Here is an 18,348-nt window from a genome sequence, read left to right on the forward strand (position 1 = left end):
GTTGCATCTTTGTTTGGTTTAGGAATCAGGGTAATTGTAGCCTCATAGAAGGAGTTTGGTAATATACCTTCTGCTTCTATTGTGTAGACAATTTAAAGAGTATTGGTATTAAGTCTTCTTTGAAGATCTGGTAGAATTCTGCAGTGAAACCATCAGGTCCAGGGCTTTTTTTTGGCTGGGAGACTTTTAATGACTGATTCTATTTCCTTAGGGGTTATTGGACTATTTAAATGGTTTATCTGGTCTTGATTTAACTTAGGTATGTGGTACCTATCCAGAAAATTATCCATTTCTTTTAGATTTTCCAGTTTGTGGAGTAGAGGTTTTTGAAGTATGACCTGATGATTCTCTGTATTTCCTCATTGTCTGTTGTTATGTCCCCCTTTTCATTTCTGATTTTGTTAATTTGGATGCTCTCTCTCTGTCTTTTGGTTAGTTTGGATAAGGGCTTGTCTATCTTGTTGATCTTCTCAAAAAACCAACTCTTTGTTTCATTAATCCTTTGTATTGTTCTCTTTATTTCTATTTTATTGATTTCAGCTCTCAATTTGATAATTTCCTGGCATCTGTTCCTCCTGGGAGACTTCACTTCTTCCTGTTCAAGGGCTTTCAGGTGTCCTGTCAAGTCACTAGCGTGAGATTTCTCCAGCTTCTTTATGTGGCCATTTAGTACTATGAATTTTCCTCTTAGCACTGCTTTTCTAGTGTCCCATAAGTTTAGGTATGTGGTATATTCATTCTCATTGATATCTAGGAAGTCTTTAATTTCTTTCTTTATTTCTTCCTTAACCCATTGGTGATTCAGTTGAGCATTATTCAGTTTCCATGAGGTTGTAGGATTTCTGTAGTTTTTTTCTGTTGTTGAAATCTAACTTTAAACCATGGTGGTCTGATAGAACACAGGGGGTTATTCCAATTGTTTTGTATCTGTTGAGATTTGCTTTGTGGCCAAGTATGTGGTCAATTTTAGAGAATGTTCCATGGGGTGCTAAGAAGAAGGTATATTCTTTTTTCTTTGGGTGGAATGTTCTGTAGCTATGGATTAAGTCCATTTGAGCCATAACATCAGGTAAGTCTATTATGTCTCTGTTAAGTTTCAATTTGGCCGATCTGTCCAGAGGTGAAAGTGGGGTGTTGAAGTCTCCCACTATTAATAAATGGGGTTTTATATATGTTTTAAGCTTTAGTAATGTTTTTTTACATATGTGGGTGCCCTTGTGTTTGGGGCATAAATGTTCAGAACTGAGACTTCATCTTGGTGGATCTTTCCTCTGATGAGTATGTAATGTCTTTCATCATCTCTCTTGATTGATTTTAGTTTGAAGTCTATTTTGCTGGATATTAGGATGGCTAAGACCATTTGTTGGGAATGTCTTTTCCCAGCCTTTTATTCTTAGGAGGTGTCTGTCTTTAAAGTTGAGGTGTGTTTCTTGTATGCAGCAGAAAGATGGGTCCTGTTTTCATATCCATTCTGTTAGTCTGTGTCTTCTTATAGGTGAATTAAGTCCATTGATATTAAGGGATATTAATGACCAGTGATTGTTCGTTCCTGTTGTTATTTTTATTTTTTGGTGGTAGTGTGTGTGTACTTCTCTTCTTTGGGGTTTACTGCTGTGGTGTTATCTATTGCCTGTGTTTTCATAGGTGTATCTGCCTTCCTTAGGTTGGAATTTTCCTTCTAGTGCTTTCTGTAAGGCTGGGTTTGTGAATAAGTATTGTTTAAATCTGGTTTTGTCTTGGAAGGTCTTGATCACTCCATCTATGATGATTGAAAGTTTTGCTGGGTATATTAGTCTAGGCTGGCATCCATGATCTCTTAGCGTCTGCATTATATCTGTCCAGGGCCTTCTGACTTTCAAAGTCTCCATCGAGAAATCGGGTGTTATTCTGATGGGTTTGCCTTTATAAGTCACTTGGCTTTTTTCCTTTGCTGCCCTTAAAATTCTTTCTTTATTCTGTATGTTTAGTTGTTTAATTATTATGTGGCGAGGGGACTTTTTTGGGGGGTCTAGTCTGTTTGGTGTTCTATAGGCTTCTTGTATCTTCATAGGCATTTCCTTCTTTAAGTTGGGAAAGTTTTCTTCTATGATCTTGTTAAATATATTTTCTGTGCCTTTGAATTGGTATTCTTCTCCTTCCTCTATCCCTATTATTCATAGGTTTGGTCTTTTCATGGTGTCCCAAATTTCTTGGACATTTTGGGTCATGACTTTGTTGGTTTTAGTGTTTTCTTTGACTGATGAATGTATTTCTTCTACCATTTCTTCAACACCAGAGATCCTCTCTTCCATCTCTTGCATTCTGTTGGTTATACTTGCATCTGAAGTTCCTGTTCATTTACTCAGATTTTCTATTTCCTACACTCCTTCTGCTAGTGTCTTCTTCATTTTTTCTATTTCCCTCTTCAGGTCTTGGATTGTCTCCCTTGCTTTTTCATGATTTTCATTCAAGGATTTATTGTTTTCTTCTGCTTTAATTGTCCTTTCCTCTAGTTTTTTATAGTGTTCTTCCCATTTTTTGTTTGTCTGTTCCTCCACTTTATTTTTGATTTCTTCTCTATAAGGCTCTAGCCTCTTCATGATGTTACTTATAAGGTTGTTTTCTTCTTCTTCTTCCTTTCCGTGATGTTCAGGTCTAGCTGTTGGAGAAGGACTAGGTTCTCATGATGCTGTATTGCTCTTTATTTTGTTGTATGTACTTCTGCCTTGACATCTGCCCATCTCCTCTTGTGTTCGTTCTTGGTCTTATCAGTGTACTTGGTCCAGAGAGAGTTGACAGATTTAGGGAGCCTCTCTCTGGTCCAGATGGAAGCTCTGGGCCAGATGGGAGCACTGGTCCAGATGACAGTGCTGGCCCAATAGGAGCTGGGGGGCTGGACTCTGAGTCTTGGGAAGTCCCTGGGGTCTCCTTATTTTGTTCAGATGGGAGCTCCTCTTGTCCAGATGGGAGTTCCTCTGGTCTCTGGTCCAGATGGGAGTTCCAGGACAGGATGGAAGCTGGGGGCTGGTCTCTGATTCTCAGGAAGTGGCTGGGGTCTCCAGCAGATGGGCGTGGGGGCAGGGTGTGGAGACTGCAGTGTCTGCCTGTGGTCTTGGAAAAGGGGAGCCTTCCCGCAGGGCCTGCCGATTGGCAGGCAACTGGGGCCAAGTTGGTCAGGTCCTCCCAGGGTGGCCTGTGTCCAGTGGTGGGACCCAGGCACAGTTGCCTCTCTGACTATAACACAGGCACTCACCTCTGGTCCAGATGGGAGTTCCGGGGTGGAGATGGGAGTTCCGGGGTGGACCCATAATTTTTATAAGACCAAATTTAAGCATTGTCTGTCCTTCCAGTAGCTTATTATGACACTCTTGCAACATTCTAGCCCACCATCTTGCCAGCACAAACATTTTCCTATGCTCCTTTGTCAATGTCTCTAAATAGCTCTACAATAACTTAACACACTTCAAAGACATTTTGGAATCTGTCCACACCTCAGTATTAGACCAGAGACTACATGAGAGCCATGGAGACTGACACAAAGGGTTACAGACTACATGAATTTTGGCTGCATAAGCAAATACTAAGAAAGACAATGCATACAGCAGTACGACATTGTGAGTCAGATGGTAGGTAATATTCATTCTTTACATGGTAGTGAACAAGTTACTTTCCTCCTGTGAGACTTCACTTTTCTCACATTTTTAAAGAAGCATATTGGGAATGTGGAGTGTAGTCCAGTGGTACATACAACGTGTAAGGACTTAGATTCAAGCACAGCAATCAATCAATCAGTCAATCAACAAACAAACTTAAAAGTCTCTTCATACAGGAAACTAGAAAACAGAAAGTATAATTAGCTGGTTTTACTACAGGTGATTTTATGATGAAGCTTAAATAAAATAAAAAGATTCATATATGTGTAACTTAACGTTGCAAAATTATTCTATAAAAAAACTGCAAGTGCATAGGAGTAATAATCTCCCATATATTTTAATCAGTGAATTTGCAAATTGATCTATCATACAAAAGTAGTTGTTATATATCCCATAGTGAAAAATGATAGAAAGACTATAAGAGGAATTGGGGTGGGAGTTATTAAAACATATCATGTGCATGTAAGAAATTTTCATGCAATAAAAAGGCATATACCATTGTGTAGAATTTTAAATAAAAACAGAAAATCATTAATTTTTAACTTCTGTTAATTTACAACTATTTTTTCAGTGATGACGAGAAGTTATCTTTAGAACATAAAATAGGCCCTTCTCATCTTGTAAACAGCAACCTAGGGAGTGAAGGGAGGTGCTTGAGACAAACAAAGTCAGCAGGCTGTAAGCTCACACAAAAGAATCAGGGTGCATTCAATAAATGTGTAAAATAAACATGAGTTCTAGCTAGTCTGACATTTAGACACTTCCACAGAGACACTCACCTAAATAAAAACCAGAAAATTTTGTCTCTATTACAATCTGGGCCTTAATTTAAAATTTTTATCACCCTTTATTTTCTTATGTTTGTCTATACAACAATACACTTAAGATAAATACTAAATGAGAGAAAAGAAACTTAGATGCTTCTAACATGTAATGCAGTAATGGTTCTCTGGCAACCAAGTGTTACATCTTTATATACTCAGTTATACAACAAAATATATATGGTTAAGCTAGGCATGGTAATGCACAGCTGTAATAGCAGCACTCAGGAGGCAGAGGTGAGTAGATCTCTGTGGGTTCGAGGCCAGCCTGCTCCATATAGCTAATTCCATAATGCCAGAGCTACACATTGAGACCTTGCCTCAAAATAGATAGATAGATGTATCAGGAATCTTAAAAGTTTTTATTAATAAAATCAAACCTGAGGCCAGTTATTGGGGTGAATGCTGGAAGATCAGAGAAGCAGAACAAGCCACAAGCTTCCTCACCTCACCAGTTCCTCAGCTGATCCTGTTTCTTCAGACTGGAAGCCTCTGAGTTCTCATCTGAGTGAATCTCAACTGAACTGCTGCTAAAAGCCTAAAAGCTTAACCAGACTCTAGTTCCTGGTTTTCACACCTTATATACCATTCTGCTTTCTGCCCTCACTTCCTGGGATTAAAGGCTCACTTTCTGGGATTAAAGGCGTGTGTCACCATGCCTGGCTGTTTCCAGTGTGTCCTTGAACTCACAGAGATCCAGATGGATTTCTGCCTCTATAATGCTAGGATTAAAGGCGTGAGGGCCACCATTTTTTAGCCTCTGTATCTAGTGGCTGTTCTAGTCTGACCCCAGATAAGTTTATTAGGGTGCACAATACCACCATAGATAAGTAGATAGATAGATAGATAGATAGATAGATAGATAGATAGATAGATAGATAGATAGATACATAGATAGATAGATAGATAGATAGATAGATAGATAGATAGATAGATAGATAGATAGATAGGAAGGCAGGCAGGCAGGCAGGCAGGCAGAAGATATATATGGCCATACCAAATATAGCTTATTAAAGATCATAAACTTTAGGATTCCATGATGAAATACCTTGCTTTCAGCTAACCAACGATGTGGGTCATAATTTATTTCAGGCCCAGAGGTAAATACCTACAAAAAAAGAAGAAAGAATATTAGAAATAGGTTTTCTCTAGCATGAAAGTACATGCATAAAATTACCGACCACAACATCCAAATAAGTAGTCCTTAAATGTAAGGCTTTGAAAAGAGGAAGATTATATCAAGTATGCAATCAATTTCAAAGCACAGTTATTAGGTGCCTATTATGTATTTATTTACTTGATGACAACAGCCAGCCAGCTCAGATATAGACACATAAGATGAGCTAGCTGTCAAGTGCTCCCCTCACCAGCCTCTGGAGGTGAGCCCATGAGGTCTCACCTAGCCTCAACCTTGATTAAAGTCTGTTTGCTTTGCCTCTGACTTCCTCTCAGTGCTCTTCCAGTAACAGACTTCACAGAGGTTTAAATGTGCCTACAGAGAAACTTGATTCTGTCTCGTTTATCCATCTTTATTCCTTGGGGTCCATTTTGTTTTATCAAAGACTATAAAGAGCAGCTCATCAAAATAAATTTATGCAAACATTGCTTTATATTTCAAAACAGACACAAAATTTTGAATTAAGCTATTGCCTTTATTAGCTGCTCTGATTTCCTTTATACCAACTCATTTATAAAATCACTCAACATCTGCTTTTGTCTTGTTACTGAGCTAAATCTACACTCAAATGCTGCTGATGTCTTTATAATTGTAAACACAAATTACATTATTCCCAGTTCTTCAAACTCAGTGCTACATAGGATATTTTTGCAGAACTCCTCAATATGTTTTATCTAAAATACCCTTTCTTTTCTAAAGAGATGTCTATTTCTACTCTCCAATGCTTACATATCTCCAGATGTATGCACATAGTTCTCTGTCAGAATAACAGTAGTTAATTCACTCAAATACATACTTAATACATATTAGGTATATACAAAGTGTAGTGACAATACACCCAATCACTTTTTTCTTTAAGTCTAACCCACCTCTTCCAATGCTTTGTTTTGTTTCACTTTGTCCTGTGTTTTGAAGTGGGGTGTTGCTATGTAGCCCTGGCTTCTCTGGAACTGTGGACACCAATCTAGAGGAGACTGGCCTCTCTTCTATGGCTCCCATGCTAGATTAAAGGCCTGAACCACCACATCCAGCTCTAACCTAAGTTTAGGTGCTCCACCTTTTCAATCAGGCTTTCCCTAATTGCCAAAATTCTCTATTTTTTCTTCCTCTTTCAACAACATGCTATGCTGCTAAATATCTGTGAGCACCTGTTTGTCATCAATTATACTTTCCTTTTCATTAACCAACTCTGTTAAATCTTTACTACCTCAATCAAATCTTCCCTTTGAGTAATAATATTTATTTTGATATAATACAAGCAATGTCATGATTTGCTCCACAGATTTGCAAATGATTTCATGTTTTAAAGAACACCTTTAACCAGTTATAAGTCAGAACTGTATCAGTGTCGTGGGACTAAGATACTAACATAAGGTCAAAGTATAAATCAAATGCACAAGTGTTTCTCTACAGCAAGGAACACGAAGCCCACTCAATAGACAACTATGACTGCCCATCAAGATGTCATCCTAGTAACCCTCAAGGAACTGGGACACGAGCGCTGTAACAGGCCTGTGCTGTGAAGAAAAAAAGGAACGAAAACACGTATATGTACATCTAAACACAACAAAACACGGAATTACTTTCAGAGTGTACTAAAAGGACAATTTGTTCCTATAAAGCAGTGAGTGCCTCTCAACCTTCCTCATGCTGTGGTGACCCTCAACCATAAAATTATTTTTGTTGCTACTTCATGACTGTAATTTCACTACTGTTATGAACTGTAATACAAATATCTGTGTTTTCTGATGGTCTTAGGTGATCCCTATGAAAACATTGTTTAACCTCCAAAGGGGCTATGAACCACAGGTTGAGAACCACTGCTATAAAGGAACAAAAGTATTTAAGAATGTTCCTGTCCATGAAATTGATGTGTGTTTTTTTAATAGCTGCATGTAACAAGGCTTAGTATGCATTTTATATCGTGATTTACATGTTTTGATTTTAACGCTCACATATGACTGAAAACTACCCAAAATGAAATATTTAAACATGGAGTAAATGCTACATTGCTAATATGTGTTCCTTTCATGAAATTAGGGTTTACAAGTCACGTGCTCAGAGAAGCCTTAACATTTAAGAAAACAGCATTAGACAGGAAAGAGATAAGGCAGCATATAAAGACCCTGTGGCATCCCCAGACTCAGCTCTCCACTTAAACCCAACCCCTGCTCCTCTAAGTCTCACAGCCTTGTCACACTGTCTCAAAGGAACAAATACAAAATATCCATCAACTCTATTCACTCTACCAATTGAAATATTTGTAATATAGTTGAAGCCTTAGAAACCTTTTCCTGAAACAGCAGGATCGTATCTTTATTTCCTTTCAAATATCACTTAGAGAAAAAGGAAGATAGGGGAAAAGTCAGGAAAGTGGGAAGAGATCTCAGGAGAGCTCTGAGGAAGAAAGAACAACCCAGCCCCAACATAAAACCACCTAAGGGCAATATCACGTTTCAGTGTGATCATGTCCTAAAATGGAATAAACACTACTGAATGTGAGGCCACAGCCTAATGTGTTAGGAGTACACCATGTGAATATAGCATGCCAGAGGCTACATTTGAAAAGCATCTACCTTCAAGGAATTCAAACACCCATGGGACACTTTTTATATGTCATCTCCTGACAACATTAATTGAGAAACAATGAACCCATCTAAATATGGGAAAGAGTACACCCAATTAGAACTCGAACAACAGAAACCATGCAACAGCAAAGCGTTTACTTCATAGGGCCCCAGTCGGTCCGCAAAGTTTCAATTCCTACTTCAGACTTTATCACACTGATATGTAGGAGCAAGAATACAGCCCCTCCAGGTGTGGGTCTCTTTTCTACACTAGATTTCATGGAGCACTGGAGAGACAGGTTGATTTTAAGGGCTAAGGGAGACACAGCACACACCATTCTTATCATTAAACCTCTCAAGAAGAATTCAACAGCATCGATAACAAGCTACCATGGTGGAAAATTCAGAATCCAGGCTGCTTGACTCAAAGAACGTTTCCTTGATCAATATTCCTGCCTCTTCATTGAGGATCTTTCACACAGTGAGACATGGGTAACTCAGTAGAACAACATCACACTTTCACCAGGCTATGTAGTAATAGTTTCTAACTTCTAAGCAATGCAAGAAGTTATTTTGTTTCATAAAACTTACTGAAATAAAAATGTGACTCCCAAGCAATCACATGTTCCAATCTCATTATAATTATATATTAGAAAATTAACTGAAAATTTAAGGTACAATGAGAACTCATAATTACTTTCAATTTCTCCACTGAGTCTTTGGAGAAAGTTTGACAAGCTGCATCAATTTCCCTTCCTATTACACCAAGAATGGATTCCTGTTCCGTCTCCAAACAAAGAAGTTGATCCTTGAGCTGCAGCCTGGCCTCTTCCATCCTCCTCAAGTGCTCTTCTTCATTACTTATATGTTTCTCCTGTAACATGAGAAATAAAACAGAACCTTAGTAAGTAAGCAGACCCAACACACAGTTACCCATGGACCAAACCTAAGAATAAGATTGAAAAACAGGTATGAGTGGCCATCTCTCCACTTACCAAAATAGATATCCCATGAGAACTAAGGTATAAACAACTGGCAAAAATACTATAAAAATTCTGGGAACAAAAGAAACAGTGTTGAAAATGTCCTCTGCCATTTGACAACAGTGTGTTAGTGGGTCAGAAGAAAAGCTAAAACCACAAACTGATCATGGATAAACCCTAAACATTCGTAAAATACCAGAAATATAAATTACCAAACACAGTGCTTGCTTTCAATGTGTTATCACCTAAATTCCATCACAAAACATTCCTACAAAGTTCTCATTTTTGAATGCCATCATGCCACACACACGCTTTTGAGACATGAAAATTCAATAAAAACCAAGCTGGAAACACATCCCAAGTAAACAAATACATCTAATGAGAAGGTTTTTCAGGAGGCCTTGAAGAGATCACAAGTGCTTTGGGGTCGCCTCTAGGCAGAACAATTTGCAATCATTAGTACTCATTACACAATTCTCAACAGTTATGATTAAACAATTTCATTAAAACCAAGCATCCTTGACAAGAAAATTCAAAATCTCCTATGCCTCCAAGTCCATAGCTTTAGGTACACTGATACAACACTCAGAATGCTTCACTTTGGGTTGTGAATTAGGAATGTTAAAATGGTAAAGTCAATACAAACAATCTAAACCCTCAAAAGCTCGACAATACAAGCTTTTTTTAACACATGCTGGAGAAATTCAAAGCCATGTAACACAGGGCATGCAAGATAAAGAAATTACTTGAACTGTATAAATAACAAACCAAAGTCTAGTTTAATATGTGTTTGGTCATTACACACTGGCCTAGTAATCTCTAACAACTAATTAGACACAAGTAAACAAGCAAGAGTATGTGGGCATCAAACCCACTCTGAATTTCAAAGAAAAAAGAAAAGGAACACAATTGTTAAAAATCAATCACTGGGGCTGGAAAGATGGATCAGCAGTTAGGAACACTGGCTGCTCTTCCAGTGGGCCTCAGTTCAATTCCCAGCACCTACGTGGCAGCTCACAAGTGTCTGTATCTGGTTCCAAGGAATCAGATGCCCTCTTCTAGCCTCTGTGGCACCAGACACACAAGTGGTGCACAGACAGACTTTCAGGTACAACATTCCATATAAAATAAAAATAAATCTTTTTTTTCCTTTTATTGGAAATAGATTCTTTTCTCGTAGAATATGTCCTGATGATAGTTTCCCCTCCCTCAACTCCTCCCATTCCTGCCCTCATCCACTCCCTTCCTGTCTCTCATTAGAAAAGAATGGGCTCCTAAATGATAACAACCGAACATGACAGGAGGAAATAGAGTAAGATGGATTTGGACACGGCAACTCAACGGGAGAAAAGGAGTCCTAGGAGCAGGCTCAAGATTCAGAGACCCACTCACTCTCATACTCAGGAGTCCCCAAAAACGACTAAGCTAAAAGCTGTAGTATGCATACAGAGGACATGGTAGAAACCGATGTAGGCCCTGTGCTTGCCTCTTCAGTCTCTGAGAGCTCATCTGTGTCTTGCTTAGTTGATTCAGAGCGAATAATATTTTAACCATGAAAGGAAGAGTAATGTCTAAATAAAAAAATACAAAATAAATGAAAGCTGCTCTGCCAACAAGTGCAGAGCCTTTGACAACTTCTCTTCTGCCCTTACATGCAGCCTTTCCTTCTTTCTACTGCCTCCTACTCTGACTCAGTTTCTCAAACATACCTACTTATGTCTACCCTGAATTCATGGATTTTTACAACTCTGCCTGAAGTTGTTCTACCTCAAAATAGGGTTGGTGCTGAGAAACCATTTGTTTTGATGAGTTCAACTTAATCCATACCCAGACCTGCCCTCAGCTTTATGAACATGGAACTGGACTTTTGTTTCTTCTAAAGACTGAGTGGAGTCAACTCTCAGAAGGAGAACAACATTAAGCTCATAAAGAAATTAATGTAAAGAACAGAATGCCATTCAGTTAACTATATCTAATTTGCAACAAGAACTAGAACTACCATATGGATCAAAATCACGTCAGTATAACCAATATCTGCCCCATAGACTGCAGTGGAGCAAACGTTGTCTCATAAGCAGGAGACACAGTTTGCTTCTTGAAGTAATATTTAAATGTTGTCCACTCGCAGCAGTATGACATGGCTAACTACACATTGTGGTCTTAGAAACCATGATGCCAGGTATGTTTCAGTCTCCTAAGCAGTGCTAAGATAAAGGCGGCCGAGGTATACTGCCTTTTTTCCTCTGTCCAAACTCTCCTGATCGATATACATTTCCATATACATCAACTGCTATTTATACCAGATCTCTCTCTCATACAGGAATCTGTCTGACAAATTAATACTCTGGCTTTGAAAAATGTTTGATAATTTTGACTTATTTATTAGGAAATAACCTTTATTGCAAAGTCCCTAGGTAAGATGCTTGCCTTCCAGTTAATTATTCCTATGTACTTAGCACTATATTATATCTTACTACTACTCCATCCTGCCTATTATTGCTTCACACTGTATTCTTTAAAGTTTATTCTTCAAGATCCACTTCCACTTCTTGGTCATCAAAAGCATGTTATTTATATTAATTTTTGGTTTACCAAATCTTAGTGTAATTATCTGTCCATGCATCTTTAACCCACAAATATTGCTTGTGTTTATTCCTAAATTCCCACACTTTGCTGAATAAATTATTTTGGTATTTTTTATGAAGACTCAACTTCAACATTGTAAAGACAATCTCACAAATTCCCATGCAGGTCTATACTTTCTGAGGCATTAAGTGGCTATGGTGGTCTCACTGATGCAATGCTAAAAAGGTGTTCTGTCAGAAGGTACTGATGCATAGGAGACTGTCTACCTTCTAAACCTCAGGAATTCACAATGACTTTCTAAAGGAATTCTTTTCTGCCACACAGCCATCTCTTATATAATATCTTTATGCCCCAGAACACTCACTCTCTCCATGGTTTGAAGACTGTAAGGAGACACAACTGTAACAAAAATATAACAGCTTCAAAAATAAAGAACAAATCCAAAATGCTCCCTCATGACAGGCACTGTGACACAGACTGTTAGCCTCAAGGAACTGAAGGCTGAGGCAGGAGGATTGAAAGTTGAAGCCCTATCTTGTCTTCAGAGCATAGACAAATTATAGAGACGTTGTCTCAAAATATAAAAACAAGAAATATTTTCAAGGAACAATAACAAGCTGGGCATGGTAGTACACATCTTTAATTTTAGCACTCCACAGGCAGAACTTCTATGAGTTTGAAGCCAGCCTGGTCTATAGAGTGAGTTCCAGTACAGCCTGGGCTACATAGTGAGGCCCAGACTTGAAAAGTAAACGAAGAGAGTGGACTCTATGGAGTTATCCCCTGACCTACACATGCACACAACAGCACATGAACTACATGCATACACATCACTTATATACATAGAGATACACAGTAATAATAAATGAAATAAAAAAGAGATAGCAACTCTGAACTCAAGAAATGAGACAGCACTTCATAGATTCATACTTGCCATCTTGAGAACAATAGTACTGAGAAACCAACACAAAAAGAAGTAGTTCAGGAACGCTGAGAATTCTTCACTAAAGTGCAGCACCGTGTACCTTGCTGTCCACATGGACATTATAGTAACAACATAAAACCTCAGGCTTCAACCAGGAACATGGTCCATTCCCATGGTACCTCAAGTGGCCTCATATTATACCACCTGCCATGATAACACATCTTATGTAGGGCCCCTCACCAGTCTGAGTACCTCTGAGACAAAAATGTTATTCCTCTTTGTTGCCTCATGGAGTATCTCAAATACTAATTAATTAATAAATCATTTCATTTATGAGCATTTCCTTAATGTAGCCTCTTACATGTCAAGGATAACAGATCCCAATCATACAACAATATGAGCTAGGCATAAGGAAACAAATTTTTTGAAGTCAAGCAATTCTTGTGTTTTGATAAGTTTCTTGAGGGGTGTTTAATTTTGAACTCACTGAGGCCATGTGTACACGAATGAGCTGGTTCTTTATGAATATTTAAACAAGCAAATGAAAGAACACTGCAACTCCACTGGAAGACTGATGTTCTCAAACAAAAATGCTACTCTGTAGGTTACATGCACACTGTACCTTCTCTTTTATAGACATACTTTTTGCATCATTTCCTCCAAAGGATGCGGGAAGAGTTAGCCTGAGATGCTGACTAAGACAGCAGAGCTGACAGGAGACACGGTGAATTAGAACATGGGCTCTGACCTCATACATTCTAAAATCCAGATGGGAATGGCTTCCAATCCACAGTGTTGGCTGCAGCAAGCTTCAAAGGTTATGCATAAGACAAACAAAAACAGCAAAAATTTAAATTTAAACTTTCAACCCCCATTTAAGGAAAATTATTCTTGGCTCAGGCCTTTAAGCACCCTCTTCTAAGATAGGATTGAGTAATACACAGATCATTATCAGCATAATCAAAAGATGGTGGGGTGTGCATGGGCTATATTCCTAGAAATTAATATTCACAGTTAGAAAAAAGAACACTTTCTAGGGGGCATTTTGCATTCGCTATTAGGATCATTCTGTAATTATTACGTATTTCTCTTAATCTAAATGCCTAGAAACAGAAATAACATTTGGTATTTAAAAGTCAGCTACTTCTGATGCATTTCTACTTATGAAACAAAATATGAACAAGAACACAAACAAATGTGGTATTTGGGATGAGTGTTGCTTAATTTTCAGAGAAAAAAAATGACATGGTATCTCAAAGAACGTATTTGTATGTTTAGATATGGCTCTGAAAACCATCAGGATTTCTTCCTCTCCTTTCTCCTTTAAAGCATCACTACTCATGAAAGAGAATGGAAGGAAGTGTGAAAATAAATCACCAAATCACAGAGCTAATATCTACAGCAAAAAAATATCTCCTATTGGTTTTTATCTAAAATCTACAGAACACTGCTCGGTCATCACCGAATGAGAAAATGAATTGAGTCAATAGGCACTTTAAGCATCAATAAAAGAAAAAGTCAATGAAAACAAACACAGGCAGCCATTTTAAATTCCCTTTTAAGGTCAATAAGGGCCAGCAAGGCCTAATTAACTTCAAAGCAATGACCAAAACAGGTACGATATGAAATTGTCATATGGCTTTAGTTTCACACCATAGTCAATCATACTCAGCATCACTTAGCCTGATATTTATCATGGGAATCATATGCAATTGTGTAAGTAAAGAAAAGCAGACAAATTGAACAGGATTTTCATGGATTTACACGTTTGCTTTTCTCTCCATACCTGTAACTATCAACCAGGAATTGAGTTAAGAAATGGCAGGCTTCTCCACCAAATCAGGAGCTAATACAACTGGCAAACTTGGACTTTTACTATTTCAATGCATTTAAAATCAGCCTCTATGGGGTTGAAAAGGTAGCTGGGTGGGCAAAATGCTTGCTGTCCAAGGACAAGGACCTAAGCTCTAACATCCAGCACACATTTATAAAACCCAGGTGCAGCAGCATATACCTGTAACCCCAGCAAGGGAAGACTGAGACAAGGAGATTCCTGGGCCAGGCATGGTGGCACATACCTTTAATCCCAGCACTTGAAAGACAGGGGCAGATGGAGTTCTAGTCCAGCCAGCATGGCCTACATAGTGAGTTCCAGAGCTACAGTCTCAAAAACACAAGACTCCCAGGGCTTGCTGACCAGCCAGTCAAGCTGAATCAAGGGGCTCTATGTGAGTCAAGGGAAGACCCTGTTCAAAAAAAGGGGGGGGGGGGGGCAATTGAAGAGGATACCCAGTATCTGGACTATACCGATACATACACATACTCAAATGTACACACACACACACACACACACATCTCTGAGGAATCTGTTGGTACAGAAGGTACTTCCAATGAAGCAGAGTCTGGGAACAACTCCCAGCACACCTATGTTCTAGATCAGACCTGAAGACCTGAAGACCTATGCACTCTGATTTCATGCCCAATTCTCAGCCAAGGATGCCTTCAGAGTATATTCTCACTTCATTTTTGCATCCTGATTTTTTTCACAATAACTGACATATTTTGACAGCCATGTGTTGGGTCAGTTAATTCTCTGCCAAAGTCAAAGGCTACTTTGAGCTTAATAACAAATAATCCAATTAAAAGCAAAATATTCAAATACAAAACAAATAACAAATTATTCAATTATTGACCAGGGGAAGATACTTTATTTCTCTTATAATTTTTCATTGACATTTTAACTTGTTGTTTTGAAAAAGATGGAAATCAACAAAACTCCTTAAAACATTTACTATTTAGAACAGTGGTTCTCAATCTAAAGTTGCTACCCTTTAATACAGTTCCTCATGCTGTGGTGACCCCCAACCATTAAATTATTTCATTGCTACTTCATAACTGTAATTCTGCTACTGTTATGAATTGTAATATAATTATCTGATATGCAGGATATCTGATCTGTGACCCCCAAGGGGTCGGGACCCACGGGTTGATAAACCCTGATTTATCTGACTTAAGATGCCATCAGTTACGTGGTGACTATAGCTTGTTTCCTACTTAGAGAAGTTACAAAATACAAAGTTTGAAATATACTTAAAATATCAGAAAAAGAAAACATTATGCTTAAAGTAGCCCAAAGCATGAGACAGTAAATGTTAGCAGTCAGTAGCTCATATAATTTCCTTTATCCTCGTTCTTCTGGAAAACTTTGACATCAAGAACTTCTTCCTGCTGCCGTCAAACAGCCAAGTCAAAAGCAAGACGGTGTGATTTTGCAAAGTAGTGAATACTGTAAAGAGCACATATCTTGCACTCATATATTTTTTCAAAATAAAAAAAAAATAATTGTAAGCAGATGTCAAAATAGAAACAAATGATAGTTTTTTTAACTGACAGATAACATTGTTTTTATTGTGTATAACACATTTAAAGACATGTACACACCTTGAGGCCTGATTAAATCTAACATTAATGCATTACCTCAGTGCCTATCATCTCTATTGTTGAGAGCACTCCATCTACCCTCTTTACATCTCCAAAGCACAGAGACCTATGTACTCATTCATTCCTGACTTTCACAGATACATTATACAGAAAATTTCAGGTTTTCATTAGGGTTTTCTAACAAAAATCAATAATTATTTCCATCAAAAACATATCAAAGTAAAAGAAAAATTGCTGAAAGTAGTAACCATGAACTAGATTCAATGCTACAAATTCAACAAAAGGACACAAACCTGATTCATTTTTATTGGTGAAATTATTAAGGCCACGCCACATAGTTAAAAGGGAGGTTTATTTGTGGGGTAGCTTACAAATGAAGGGGTACGTTGCAGGGTCTGGGAAAGGTATGGTACAGTCCGGTGGTGTTCTCTGGAGAACTCGGTCTACCTCCAGCGTCCAGGGTCCTGGAACCAAGAGAAGCCTCTCCTTTTGATCCTGGGTCTTCAGCATCCTCTCTCAGCCCCGTCTTGTAGGCGTGACCATTACCGAAGCCTCAATGGGGGTTGGAACTTCCAGGCCAAGGCTGGAATGGCTACCCACTACACATTTTAGTGACACTAAATAAAGAAGAAAATTCAAGGAATCTGTGTCCTGCTCTATCCCACCCTGCTTCTATCTCAGTGCCAGGCAAGTCATTACATTTCCTCAGTTTTAGAGTCCAACACTGAAAATATGCACAAATATAAATGGTAATTATCATTTGGCAGGTCTCATTTGTATAAGAAAATTACCTCCAGTGCTTTGTCCAATATATCCAGGCCTCACTTTACAAATGATTTAAATAAAGCATTTCACAGGAACAAAAACACACATCCATGAACTGGGATACAGCAGCATTTAATGTTCCCCTGTTCCTTCAATAGCTCACAGTCTGTGATCTTAAAGTATTTACTGACGGTTTCATTGAAGTTAATCTCATCCCTGTAAAGAACTCATAGCAGAAAACAAGATCCTGGACAGACAGCTCAGGACAGCTACTGAAATAAGCAAGTAATAGCTGAGCATCTCAGATGAGCTATAACATCTGCCGGAAGAACAGAGAAAGTACCAAGTCTCATACGATGGCGAGAACAGGATTGCCCACCTCACCTCCAAAGGACTGGGCTGAGTCCTCAATACACCTTTGCCTCTGGTCCACTGTTGCCTAATAAGCACAGCAATGCTAGCAGAGACTTTGTGGCATATAAAAACTTGGACAAACCTGAAGAATTTCAACGTTGTTGCAGCTAACCAATTAAAGGTATGCATATGACAGCAACTCCTGAGAGTGGTGCATATATGTACAACTATTAAAGGAGAAATGTAAAATGAAGGTGCCTTCCTCTAGTTACGTGTAGGTAGAAGGAAGAAACATATAGAATAATTTTCGTTAGAATATTCAAGAATAAGATGTACTTTCCACCCATATAATTTCTCATCTTCTTGTATGCTGAAATACAAGGAATCAGTAAAGAAAAATGCTAACAATGAAAATAAATGTCCTTCTGATGTTTGTTGAAATTATAAAAATAACAATGAACATTTCTTTAATTTTTTTCACTGTTTTTCTCATTGGCTATATATGTATCTACATCAACTATTGGGTATGTTATTTGACAATATGGCCACAATGTACAAGCTAAGGGAAAAGACAATGTACAGTTGGAGGTTTTCCTAGGTCCCACCCAGTCCCGCAGCTGCTGAGGCTTATATTATTTATCAACTGTATAGCCTAAAGGCTCAGGCTTCTTACTAGCTAGCTCTTACAACTTAACTCAGCCCATTTCTATTAGTCTATGCATTGTTATGTGTCTTTATGGAGTTAGCTGTTCTCTCACATCTTGCCTCTCTTGGCAGTCACTCACAGTGTCCCCTGACTCCACCTTCTTCCTCTCCATCTCCAGTTTGAATATACTGCCTATTCTTATTCTGCCTCACTTTTGGCCAAACAGCTTTATTATCAACCAATGAGAGCCACATATATTCATAGCATAAAGAAAGACATCCCAGGCTGGAGAGATGGCTCAGCAGTTAAGAGCACTGGCTATTCTTCTAAAGGTCCTGAGTTCAATTCCCAGCAACTGCATGGTAGCTCACAATCATTTGTAATGAGATCTGGCAACCTCTTCTGGCATGCATGCAGAACACTGCATACATAATAAATAAATCTTGAAAGA

At 38.3% G+C, this 18,348-nt stretch overlaps 1 protein-coding gene across 1 annotated transcript in view; it reads right to left on the bottom strand.

Moving 5' to 3' along the window:
- The window catches only part of Cep128 (centrosomal protein 128), a 223,316-nt gene that overhangs the window by 66,884 nt on the left and 138,084 nt on the right, over positions 1 to 18,348 (bottom strand). The window contains exons 18-19 of the mRNA XM_036205643.1: positions 8,895 to 9,071; positions 5,502 to 5,561 (exon numbers count right to left, since the gene is read on the bottom strand). Coding sequence (XP_036061536.1) covers positions 5,502 to 5,561; positions 8,895 to 9,071 — 237 coding nt within the window. The remainder of the gene's footprint in view (positions 1 to 5,501; positions 5,562 to 8,894; positions 9,072 to 18,348) is intronic.

This window comes from Onychomys torridus, chromosome 14, assembly GCF_903995425.1.
Source record: "Onychomys torridus chromosome 14, mOncTor1.1, whole genome shotgun sequence".
NCBI lineage: Eukaryota > Metazoa > Chordata > Mammalia > Rodentia > Cricetidae > Onychomys > Onychomys torridus.